This window comes from Arachis hypogaea, chromosome 19, assembly GCF_003086295.3.
Source record: "Arachis hypogaea cultivar Tifrunner chromosome 19, arahy.Tifrunner.gnm2.J5K5, whole genome shotgun sequence".
NCBI classification, from domain to species: Eukaryota; Viridiplantae; Streptophyta; class Magnoliopsida; order Fabales; family Fabaceae; genus Arachis; species Arachis hypogaea.
Genome location: NC_092054.1, coordinates 11,731,203 through 11,744,483, shown reverse-complemented (window position 1 = coordinate 11,744,483; position 13,281 = coordinate 11,731,203). Strand labels below are relative to the sequence as shown.

General features: G+C 41.4%; 2 protein-coding genes across 2 annotated transcripts; both read left to right on the top strand.

Annotated features, from left to right (window-relative positions):
• The first annotated feature begins 3,267 nt into the window (after positions 1–3,267).
• Positions 3,268–3,813, top strand: LOC140182135 (uncharacterized). Its single transcript, XM_072228256.1, has one exon. The coding sequence runs from the start codon at positions 3,268–3,270 to the stop codon at positions 3,811–3,813; it is 546 nt and encodes a 181-aa protein (XP_072084357.1).
• Positions 3,814–10,079: 6,266 nt separating this feature from the next.
• LOC112779215 (probably inactive leucine-rich repeat receptor-like protein kinase At5g48380) lies at positions 10,080–11,746 on the top strand. Its single transcript, XM_025823463.3, has 2 exons — positions 10,080–10,267; positions 10,735–11,746. Exon 2 carries the CDS (start codon positions 10,750–10,752, stop codon positions 11,431–11,433), a length of 684 nt encoding a protein of 227 aa, XP_025679248.1. The 5' UTR covers positions 10,080–10,267; positions 10,735–10,749; the 3' UTR covers positions 11,434–11,746.
• Positions 11,747–13,281: the final 1,535 nt, after the last annotated feature.

Sequence of the window (13,281 nt, the reverse complement as noted above, 5' to 3'; positions counted from 1 at the left end):
CGGACATGAGGTATGATGGGACCAAGGATCCCCAGGAACATGTCACAGCTTTCGAAGCAAGAATGAATCTGGAAGGAGTAGGCGACGCAGTCAGATGCCGGGCGTTTCCTGTAACACTGGCCGGCCCGGCAATTCGGTGGTTCAACACTCTCCCACAAGGATCCATCACGAATTTCGCAGACATCTCCCAGAAGTTTCTAGCACGGTTCACGACGCGCATAGCAAAGGCGAAACACCCGATCAACCTATTAGGGGTCACCCAGAAACCCGGCGAACCGACAGGAAGTTCCTGGACAGGTTTAACGACGAGTGCCTAGAAATCGACGGCCTCACGGACTCGGTCGCTAGCCTATGCCTAACGAGCGGCCCATTGGATGAGGACTTTAAGAAACACCTAACAACCAGACCTGTATGGACCATGCAAGAAATCCAAAGCATAGCCAAGGAGTACATCAATGACGAAGAGGTCAGCCAGGTTGTGGCGGCCAATAAATGGCAGCCACATAACCCGCCACCTCGGCATGCGCACCAGACTGAAAGGTACAAAGAAGCTCCTAGAGACAGCACCCCAAACAAACTACCCAAGCAACCACGGGTAGGGAGATTCACGAACTACACGCCACTCACGGCGCCCATAGTAGAGGTCTACCAGCAGATTGCAGACAAAGGAATCCTATCCAGACCAAGACCCCTGAAGGAGAGAACGGGAGGCAACAAAAGCCTTTATTGCGATTACCACAAAGGGTTTGGCCACAAGACCCAGGACTGCTTTGACCTCAAAGATGCCTTGGAACAAGCCATCAGGGAGGGGAAACTAAACGAGTTCTCCCGGCTCATTAGGGAGCCGAGGAGATGGTTAAGAGAGCGCTCGGAGGGAGACCGGAACTGGGCTGTCAAGCCAAGACAGGAACCTCCAGGGGACGCCAACAACCCCCCAGCCTTTGTGGTTAACGTCGTGGTCAGACGAGATAGCCCCCCCAAGTCCAAATCAGCAACAAGGAAGGATTCCCGGGTGCTCTCCATCTCAACAGAGAGCCCCACTGCCAGTAGGAAGCCCCCCACCATATCATTTGGCCCAGAGGACAAATGGTTCAATGACCTTCCCGAGAACCCCCCCATGGTAGTCACAGCAATGATCGGAACGGGACTGGTCAAGCGCATCCTCGTCGACACGGGAGCCGACTCAAATATCCTATTCAGAAACGTCTTCGACGCCATGGGATTCAAGGAATCCGACCTCCAAAATCACCAACATGGAGTCATGGGACTCGGCGACAATTTTATCAAGCCTGACGGGACGATCTCCCTCCCAATCAGCTTAGGAACTGGCGATGCCAGGAGATCGGTTATGGCGGATTTCATAGTCCTTAGAGACTCCACTGCTTATAACATCATCCTAGGGAGAAAAACCATCAACGAGTTCTCAGCTGTAATATGCACCAAGTTCCTAACAATGAAGTTCATAACGGACAAGGGAACGGTTGGTTCCATAAGGGGAGACCTAGAAATGGCAGTCGCTTGCGACAACGCCAGCCTCTCCTTAAGGAAAGAGTCCAAAAAAGCAGCTGGTGTGTTCTTAGCAGACCTAGACGCCCGAATAGAGGACAAACCAAGACCTGAACCTGAGGGAGACATGGAGAAATTTCAGATAGGGAAGTCGGTAGAGCAATTCACCTTCATTAACAGGAATCTTCCCCACGAACTAAAAGGCCCCCTCATGGAAGTCGTAAGGGCAAACAGCGACCTCTTCGCATGGACCCCATCAGATATGCCGGGGTTGGACCCCGAAGTCATGTCTCACCGGCTAGCCATAAAACCCGGAGCCAAACCGGTAGCCCAGTGAAGAAGGAAGACGTCGCAAGAAAGAGCTGAGGAGGTCGCTAAGCAAACAACAGGGCTGCTAGAAGCAGGGTTCATCAAGGAACTCGAGTACTCGACATGGCTGTCCAATGTTGTGTTGGTCAGGAAAGCCAGCGGGAAATGGAGGATGTGCGTAGACTACTCCGACCTGAACAAAGCATGTCCCAAGGACTCTTTTCCCCTCCCCAACATCGACACTCTGGTAGACTCGGCAGCAGGATATCGGTTTCTCAGCTTCATGGATGCCTACTCCGGATACAACCAAATCCTGATGCACAGACCTGACGAGGACAAAACTGCGTTTATAACCCCAGGGGGCACCTACTGCTACAAAGTAATGCCCTTTGGACTAAAGAACGCAGGGGCCACCTACCAGAGATTGATGAGCAGAGTCTTCCACGACCTCATCGGCAAGACAGTAGAGGTATATGTCGACGATATACTCGTAAAAACGGCAGAACCAGGCCAACTGATAAAAGACCTCCAGGTCGTCTTTGAGGCGCTAAGGAGATACAAAATGCGACTCAATCCGCTCAAATGCGCATTCGCCATGGAAGCGGGAAAATTCCTAGGGTACATGATAACCCAGAGAGGAGTAGAAGCCAACCCGGATAAGTGCGAAGCCGTTCTCAAAATGACAAGTCCTGGGTGCATCAAAGACGTACAATGGCTGACCGGGAAGCTCATAGCCCTATCTCGGTTCCTCAGAGCATCTGCGGAAAGGGCCGCCCCGTTCTTTAACCTAATGAAGAAAGGAATCACCTTTGAATGGACCCAGGAGTGCGAAGAGGCATCCGAGCACTTTAAAAGGATACTCTCGGAACCTCCCGTACTCAGCAAACCCGGGAAAGATGAGCCCCTATACCTCTACTTAGCCGTGACCACGCAAGCAATGGCCGCAGTACTAGTCAGAGAGGAAGATAAGACCCAACGACCAGTATACTTCATCAGCAAAACACTTCAAGGGGCAGAGACAAGGTACACAAAGCTGGAGAAGCTAGCCTATGCCCTACTAATTTCATCAAGAAGGCTGAAACAATATTTCCAAGGGCACACAATCATCCTAAGGACCGACCAAGCTATCCGACAAGTCCTCCAGAAACCCGACCTGGCGGGAAGGATGATGGCATGGGCAGTGGAGCTATCCCAATACGACTTGCAGTATGAACCAAGGCAAGCAATCAAAGCCCAAGCCATGGCCGACTTCCTCGTAGAGGTCACAGGGGAAGCACCCGACATACCGAACACACGGTGGAAGCTCCATGTTGACGAGCATCCAATCAAACGTTCGGAGGAGCTGGAATCATCCTCGAAAACTCGGCTGGCATAGCCTTTGAACAATCCATCAAGTTCGAATTTCCAGTCTCCAACAACCAAGCCGAGTATGAAGCCTTGATAGGAGGACTGATGCTAGCCAAAGAAGTCGGAGCATCAAGGTTGGAAGTCAACAGCGACTCCCAAGTCGTCACTTCCCAAGTAAACGGCAGCTACCAGGCCAAAGACACGCTGCTACAGAAATACTTGGAAAAAGTAAAAGAACTATGCAAAGGCTTCGAGGAAGTAACAATCCAGCATGTTCCCAGAGAAAGGAACGCCCGAGCCGACCTCCTCTCCAAGCTCGCAAGCACTAAACCCAGCACGGGGAACAGATCTCTGATCCAAGGGCTGGCAACAGAACCTGCGATCATCATGTGCGCAACCCAAGCACCAAACCCGCCCTCATGGTTAGACCCGATCTCCCGATATCTAGAGCATGCAGAAGCACCTCCCAACCAAAAAGAGGCGGAATTTATCAAAAGAGAGGCCCCCAAGTACACGATCATACAGGGACATCTGTACAAGCGAGGGCTCCACCAACCACTATTAAAGTGCCTGCGCCCCGACCAGACAGACTATGTCCTGAGGGAGGTACACGAGGGGTGTTGTGGTCACCACATCGGGGGAAATCTCTAGCAAGGAAAATCATCAGGGCGGGATACTACTGGCCCACCATGATGTCAGATGCTCAGAAATTCGTAAAGAAATGTAAAAAATGCCAGGAGAATGCCAACTTCCACAAAGCGCCTCCCGCAGAACTCAACCTAATGTTGGCCCCCCGACCTTTCGCCCAGTGGGGAGTCGACCTCCTGGGCCTATTTCCCCCAGGACCCGGACAGGTGAAGTACTTAATAGTAGCGATAGATTATTTCACCAAGTGGGTAGAAGCAGAACCACTAGCCAGCATATCCGCAGCGAACTGCCAAAAGTTCATGTGGAAATAAGTGGTCACAAGGTTCGGGATACCAAAAACCGTCATATCGGACAACGGGACCCAGTTCACCGACAAGAAGTTCAAAGGATTCTTGGAAGGACTAGGGATCAAGCAAAAGTTCTCCTCAGTTGAATACCCTCAAACCAACGGCCAAGTTGAAGCAGCCAACAAAGTTATCCTAAAAGGGTTGAAAAAACGACTCGAGGGGAAAAAGGGCTCATGGGCAGAAGAACTAGCCCCAGTACTATGGTCGTACAGGACCACACCCCAGTCATTCACCGGGAAAACCCCTTTCCGACTCACATACGGGGTCGATGCTGTCATCCCAGTCGAGATCGGGGAACCGAGTCCGAGGCTGCTCCTCGGTGGGGGTAGCGAGGCCGTTGAAAAAGACCTAGCCGACGAGACAAGGCAAATGGCGCACCTGGCAGAAGCAGCAATCAAGCAGAGAGTGGCCCTCATATACAATGACAAAGTACTGAAAAGGAACCTGGGAGAAGGCGACCTGGTCCTACGACAAAACGACATAGGTCCCCCGACACCAGGAGAAGGCAAGCTAGCCGCAAACTGGGAAGGACCTTACAGAGTAAAAGAAGTCCTCGGCAAAGGGAGCTACAAGCTAGAAAGGTTGAATGGGAACGAAGTACCGAGGACATGGAACATGGCGAACCTCAGAAGGTTCTACGCGTAAGAAGGGGCGACCAACGTGACCCCAACCCCCATTCCCATGTTCCACTTTTACGACCTCCTTTTATGCTTTATGTGAATATCTTCCCTTGTTTAAATTTGTTTATGCATTACAAATTCCTTTGTCTAACAATATGGTAAGCTTATCTTTTGCAAGTTCATTCCATCCCAAGTCTCAAATAAAACGCAGCATAAAACGGTCGACCTAACGGTAACCCGGGACTGATCATCCCGAGAACCATAAGGGACCAAAAGCGAAAAACGGCCCGAAGAAAGTAAATACGATAATAAATGGATTAAAGCAAAAAAGCCACGACGGCCCGAACATGCGAAATAAAGAGCAATGGCCACGACGGCCCGAATAAAATCCAACGAAAACGAGCACAAAGAGTGTTCAAATACATCCAAAAGGTGCCCACCAGCAGGCCCAAAGTGATGAACATTACAAAAAATAAAACAAAGACTATATCCTAATAAATCAAAGGATGTCAACAATCTTCCCACCCTCCACAGTTTTGATCGCACCAACCTGGGAGAGATCAAGGTCGGGAGCCAGCACCGCGACCTGTAACTTTATTCCTTCCTCAGTCAGCTTGACGGCGTCATGAGCTCCCTTAGCAAGATCTTTGTTCCTCTTTTTTAAGGCCGCCATCTCCCGAGCAGCCGCCTCCGCCGAACTCTCCGACAACTTCAACTTCTCTTCCAATTATTCAACCCTCTTCTTCATAGCCGCAGTCTCACCACGAGAGGCATTCAGGTCCTTCATCAAGGTCATATCCCGATCAACCAACCTATTAATCTCCTTGGCATCCTCCTCAGCTTTCTTCTCATGATCAGCCAACTTAGCCTTCAAGGATTCCTCCCGAGATCGAGAATCCGTCAAATCCTTCTGGGAATTTCTAAGCTTCACCTCCATGGCATGATAGCTTCCCAGGACGGGTTCAACCTTCTTAGCAATGGCAGCAGCACGAAGAAGGCTACGGTAAATCCACCTGGCCTGCCCAGAGAGGTCGGCCTCATGGAAAAACTCCTCGGTGCCGGGGAGCAGTTGAGACTCAATAAAACCCCCAGTATCGAAATTTTTCTCCATTACCGAGAGGGCCTTGCCGGTGTCCCGTTTCCTCTTCTTAACATTTCCCACAAGCTTCAATTCATCCTCACCAAAATCCTCCTCAAAGACCTCCACCACCACGTCGGCAGCCCCCTCAGCCTGCTCGGGAGGGACGACATCCTCCTGATGAGCCGGGCCAGCCCCGCTCACTTCGCCTCTGGTCTCCCCGACCCCCTCTTGCCCCTGGCCCGCCGAAGGATGAGACGGAGAGTCACCCCCACCCTCTTCATTCCCTTTGATGAGAGTCATCAAATCAGCCAAAGTCCTCCTCCCGCCAGCCATAGAAACTGCGAACAAAGGAGAAAGGAAAGACGTCAATAGATAAGAAAAGAAAAACACAAGAAGTGCAAGGAAGAGATAACCCACCAACATACGACCGACCGGCTTCCCGGTCTCCCATTAGCAAACGAGGATTAAGATTCTTTTCACCAAAAATAGTCAACAGAATGTCAGCAATGCTACGATCCTCCTTATTCAACCAGTCATAAGACACCTTTATAAGATAATCAGATCCCGCACCAAAACTCCAGTAGGTCGGGATCAGCCGAGCTCCCTCAGCCGAGAGCCAAAAAGGATGATGCGTTTCTACCGGTCTAACCTTAAAAAAGGTAGACTTAAACCTGTGAAAAGAGTCCTCAAAAAGACCAAAAATCCTACGCCCCTGTTGGGCCCTAAAAGACATATAACCCTTCTTAGCCTTCCCCTGGCTAGAAGGGTTCGTGAGCAGAAAGAGGTAAAGAAAGACGTTCACTGAGAACGGAAGCTCGAGGAACTCGCAAACCATTTCAAAGCACCGAATAGAAGCCCAGCTATTCGGATGAAGTTGCGACGGCGCGACATCACAGCGATTCAGCAAGCCCGTGACAAAAGGGGAAAAAGGTAGACGAAGCCCCAAAGTCGTGAACATGGGCTCGTAAACCCACAGCCAATCAACAACTGTCGGGGAAGCCAAATTCTTATGGCACACGCGCTCACGAGCAGCAGGGACGAAGACCTGGTAGAGTGCCTCCTCGGGACCCCCCCCCCCCCACATAAGAATCCGACTTGTCGTAACTTCTGGAGCCCTTCCCTGGTCATTTTGGAAGGGGTATCCTTCACATCAGAGGAAACCCAAGCATAGTGGTCAACGAAGTCAGCCAGGGGGCGCTGGGCCTGGCTCGAAGAAGCAAGACGATCGTCCATACCTACATTGGGGGCACCACTAAAGTCAACACAGGAAGTCGAAAACCCTCAAAACAAGAAAGAGAAAGAGAAAGCTACGAATCTCCCCCTAAACCCAAAAATACAAGCAAAAACCCAAAGATGCAAGCAAAAACCCAGGGAAAACCCAGAAATGCAAGCGAAACCAAAAACCCAGTGGCACCCCCTCTAAAAAGAAAAAACAAACAAGAAACGCAAAAGACCCAAGCATGCAACAAAGCAGAAGCGCCAGAAGTAAAGCAACAATCGAAATGGGGAAAGAACCATGAAAACTTACCATAAGAGACAGGAGATTGCAAAAGAAAGCAAAGAACAAGATGCCTCAAGCAGCAACAGCAGTACGAACAGAAGAGGCAGCAGCACTGAAGAACTTGCGAAGAAGAGAAGAAGAATAGTAAAAGAGAGGAGTGGGGGTTACGAAATAAAAATAAAAGAAGAAAAGCGTAACCGCCGAGGAAGAGCACCTAAAAGGCAGGGGCATGACTGCCATTTCACCCAAAATTTCAAAACAACGAAGCGACGGCCATTTAATGTTCGGCGCCAAAACCAAAAAAAGCGGCACAGAAATCGAAGCGACCTAACGAAGGAAAACAAAGCGTCGCCCACAAACTGCCGATAAAAGGAAAGAGCTCACGACAAACGCGCCCAGCCACGAGTCTCGAACCTCGAGGCTGACGCGTTGGGGGCACTGTTATGGACTGACGGTCCAGCCCAAGAAGCCGCCAGATCGGGGCATCGCCCCATCCAGGCCCAAGAAACCCTAACGGATCCCTTCGGGTCGGTTAGCCATAACCGACCCGGAGTCCAACCACATCACAGCTGCGCCACCAGCCGAGTCGGAACCCCCAGGGTCGGCACCCGAGGTACCGACCCCCCGTACGGATGACCCGCACGCGTGGAAAGTAACAGCTCAAACTCTCCACCAATGGGCCAGGCCATTACTAGGCCCACCCAACACGCTATATAAGGGGAGAGGACAGCTCTCCCCCCAAGGTACGTCACATCTTTACCTAACCCTGCCACCCTCAGTACAGACTCTGACTTGATCGTCGGAGTGTCCTTCCAGGTGGCCACCTCCTCATTCCGTTCGCCCTCCGACGTGACCAGCACCCGCTCCACGCTCGCTCGGGACCTCTCCTCCTGTCCTTATCACCTCCTGTCGACAACCCGATCACCCGAGAACCCCAGGTAACAAACAATAAGTGAAGAAAAATGTTTAAAGGACTTATTATACATTTTCATAACGTCATCCTTATTATAATATTAAGAAGAGAGTTTTAAAGAATTAACAAAAAAAAATTTCAAAATTTTCACCTTTTAAATAATAAAACTTGTAAATAATATTTTTTTATAATTAACTTGTAAGTAATATTTAATCATTCAAAGTGTATCCCTCCCTAAAAATCCTTTAAAACAAAATAAAAAATAAGGCGGATTAAATGGGTTAAATTCATCGAGTCAATTCATTTAATCGTTTAAATGGATAAATTTTGGTTTTAAAATTAAGTCCGATGAAATTTTGGGTTAAACGAACTGAACCCGATTAATCCAAAATAATAACGGGTTAAACGGGTCAATTTGCGGGTTAAACGGGCAGTCTGTTTAATTTTTTACAAAAGTATTATTGTTAGTCAATAGTCCAACTGATTCGATCCAAAAATTTAATCCATCAACTAAAAAAGGTATTGTTTATTTAAAATTTTTGTCCTAAAAATAATATTTTTAAAAAATAAAATAAAATAATAAATAAGCTAGTCTATTTAATTTATTAGATTGATCATAAACGGTTCAAATTAAAAAATTATGACACATAAATAAAATGAATTAAATAAACCAACTCATTTAACATGGGAACTTAAATGAGTCAAATGGATCCGTTTTACAATCCTATTAAAAAATTATTTTAACTCATATTTATTATCTATCAAAACTCTTCTTTTGACCTATTAAAATATAAAAGAAGGATATCAAAATAATTCATATACCTATATCCATAAACCCTAGACCCACATGCATACCTACAAAATTTAAAGGTAAGAAAAAATTGATTTCCTAACAATATAATGACAAGCTTTGTTCGTAACCTGTTAAATCTTTTTTACACCTGTATATTTTCTTAGACAGTTTTATTAATGTATCACATTTTTCAAATCTTATTTCAAAATATTATTTTAAAATTTATTATTTAAATACTACCTTCTTTTTGGTAGGATAGCAACTGATTTATTATTTTATTTTTAACTATGATTAATTATAGTAATATAAAAAATGACATATGAATAATTAATTTTAAAAAATGACATTTTAGTTAAATTTTTTTGGGGGGAGAGGTGGGGGATGGGACATTAATAAAAGTATCATTTTTTCAGTCATCTTTTTGTTTTTCATTTGGATTTTCCTTTTTTTTTTTGGCCCAATAATAAAGCCTCTTTGTTTACTTATTTATTTATGAATAATATCTCGATTTAAGTTAGTATCCAATTTTCTAATTAAATTTTTTATTTTTAATAAATTTTAATTATTAAATCAATTTTTAACTTTTTACACAAATTAATTTTACCTCAAATTTTTTATTAATAAGTTTATTCAAATAAATTCATTGACACGAACATATAATTTTTATATTTTTCAAATCATTCAGATTTATTAACCTTTAACGGAGAAAAATTAGCGCATAAAAACTTATTCAATCATATTTCTATTCTTTATAATAAATAATATTTTGACGTTAGTATTTTTTTACAGTTAAATATGTATATTTTATTAATTAAAAAATAATTTTAAATATATAATTAATTAATAATAACTTTTTGTATAAAAATGATAAGAGTATTTATTTGATGTATAAATAGTAATTTTTAAATTAATTTATTTAATGGAATAAAATATTATATAATAATTTAATAATTAAAGACCAATTATTACTTTTTATTTATTTATTTATTTTCAGGAAAAGCGAACCAGGAACACAAAACAGTGAAAACACACACACACAAGTCTTCGCGTTCTTACAGTCCAAGTCTTCGCTAAATCAAGCTTCGAAAATTTTGGCCATTCCTTCTTTGACCCGTTCCTTCAAATTTCCCTTTCTCTCTTTCCCCAAATTCACAACCACAATATCATCGCAACAAAAGAACTCAGAGCTCAAAAGAGGCAAGGTAACTAACACTTCTTTGTCCTCTCTTCCTTATTCTCTCTATTTCTATTTCTATTCTTGGTCACGTTCAAGTTCTCAATTTTACTAATTTTGTGTTTGTTAGTTGACCTTGTTTTACTTTCCTTTTATGCTTCATGGGTTTTCCTCAGATGGGTTGTTCAAATTACCAGGTGGGTATGCCAAAAAAAGAAAAAGTTTTTGTTTTTCCGTTTGGGTATTAAGTCAACTATATTGGGTTTCTTATGGTTTTCGATTTTGTGCTTTGATTATGTATGTTTTGTGTGTTTTATGTTTTTAAGGTTGTGGTTGACTTGGCTTCTGTGAATGTTTTTTGCTTTCTTCAGGTTATGTTCTTAGGAGGGTTGTTTTAGTTACTATGAAGTTTGGGTTTTGTGCTGTGGCTTGAATTTGGATACCAATTTTGAGTATTTTGGAGTAGTTTTCTAATTGAAAAGATTGGATTTTTAGGATCTTTGGTTGAAGATGGTTCTTAGTATTGTTTTTGGTTTCTTGGTGCTGATTAGTAATTTTGGAACCGCATATGGGACTGATACTGATATCTTCTGCTTGAAGAGTATCAAGGGATCCCTTGAAGACCCTTACAATTATTTGCAATCTTGGACTTTCAATGACAAAACCGAAGGGTTTATATGTAAATTCAGTGGGGTTGAGTGTTGGCACCCTGATGAGAACAGGGTCTTGAATCTCAATCTCTCAAATATGGGGCTAAAGGGTCAGTTTCCCCGTGCCATTCGGAACTGCTCGAGTTTGACAGGGTTGGATCTTTCAATCAACAAGCTATCTGGAACGATTCCGGCGGATATATCCTCTCTTCTGACTTATGTGGTCACTCTTGATCTGTCATCAAATGAATTCTCCGGCACAATACCCAAAAGCCTTGCGAATTGTACATATCTTAATATCCTTAAACTTGATTCTAATAGGCTTACTGGTCAAATTCCTGGACAATTCGCCAGCCTCAGACGGCTTAAGACATTCAGTGTAACTAACAATCTTTTGTCCGGGCGAGTTCCAAACTTTAATTATAGTAAAGTGAAGGCTTCATATGGAAACAATCGGGGCCTATGTGGAGGACCTAACTTGAGACCTTGTCAGGCCCAGCCTTCCAAAAGTAACACTGCGGGCATAGCCGGAGCAGCCGGTTAAATATAATTTTTTTTGTATTTGATTGTTTCTTTATTATTATAAGTTGTTCTGTTTAATTTGTGCTAAAAAAAACTTATGATGATCATCTTATCTTATCGTGTTAGTATAAAAGTTGTAGGTGTTAGCCAAGAAACAATAGCTCAAATGGCATAGTCTCTTCATACTCAATTAAGAGGTTGCGGGTTCGAGTTTCCATATCTTCGGTAAAAAAAAAGTTGTCGGTGTTATATTTATTTTATATACTCTTAAATTCTATGTCGCTGATGAATATTTGTGATTGGGTAATTATTAAAAGAAATTGGTTTAATATCTATTTATATTCTATTTAACCTATAATAGTGAGTAAATATTTTTTTTCAAAATAATAAAGTAGTTTATTTTTCAAAAAAACAAAGTTTAAATAATTGTGAAATTAGATTATACCACAGATGATGATAAATATTTTGGTATTAGATATGTTATAAAAAAAACTTTTAAAAATATTATGTTGTATTATATAATTTAGTTATATTTTTCTTATCCTCAATCTAGATTATTTGGATTGGCATATTTCTTAAATGTGTTATTTAATTTTTTTTAAATTATTAAATCAAATTAATTACAACTAATTAATTAAGTTGATTAAATATCTAGATATCTTATAATTTAATATAACTTAATTTATAAAGATACATAACTTTTACAGTTTTATTATTTATGTAATAAATTTCAGAAATAATATCTGCGTATTCAATTTTTAAGAATATTTTTTTAATTTTTTATTTATAAACAGATTATTTTTTATTTTAATATATATGATGAATATTTAATTTTATAATTTTGGATTATTGTATAAATATAATTAATATGATCTTATTTCTATTATTTGAACATCAATAATATTTTTATGAATATTTTTTATTGCATAATTCACTTTGACAAAAAAAATAAAATAAAATTTGATTTATGAAAATTTAAACTTAAACGCTTACTATGGGTAAATTCAAATTTCAATTTATTTTGTCATATTATATAAATATTAAAATTTTTAATTAAACACTCATCTGATTATGATATGATATTATATATAACTTTCATATTGGCAATTAAATTTTAGTTGCTATACAAATGTTATATTTTAGATAATTGTATATTTTTTTGTTATTTTAAAAATCTACTTAATATATTAAAATTAAGTTTTTCCCCAACTAATGAAAGTGAGGTGTCACTTTCTCGTGAACCCATTTTCCCTCCAAAATGAATGCATTTAATGAATAATGCATAATTATACTAATTTAGGAAAATATCTTTATTTTAATTATATGAAATCAATATTTAATGCATTATTAAACTACTTATCAATTATTAATCAAAAATATTTTTAATTATTTTAATGAATAATGCATAATTATACTAATTTAGGAAAATATCTTTATATAATTATATAAAATTAATATTTAATGCATCATTAAACTAATTATCAATTGAAAATATTTTTAAATATTTTAATTATATTATTTTAATTATATTCATATCCTTCTAATTCTTATTCATTATCCAATGATTTTATTAGTGGCAAGTTGTTAACCCATTTATATTGATAATAATAATAATTTTATTAGGATAAATATCAAATTCTATTCCTAATATAAAAATATAAAATTTAATTCCTTCTATTTTTATTTTACCACTATAAAAGACCATGTATAATAAAAGAAAATATCATTCGTTTACCAATTACTCTTTCATTTGATAGCTTTTACAATAATTCTTTTTCTTCCTATGAGGCGTCGTTGCAAGAAGACAACTATCGTCGACACAAATTACCACACTCTCCAACTTTCATGCTCTTCATTCGGAGCTATATAA

Excerpts from the sequence above, each read along its gene's own strand:
- LOC140182135 (XM_072228256.1), top strand. The coding sequence starts at position 3,268 with ATGCTAGCCAAAGAAGTCGGAGCATCAAGGTTGGAAGTCAACAGCGAC.
- LOC112779215 (XM_025823463.3), top strand. The coding sequence starts at position 10,750 with ATGGTTCTTAGTATTGTTTTTGGTTTCTTGGTGCTGATTAGTAATTTT.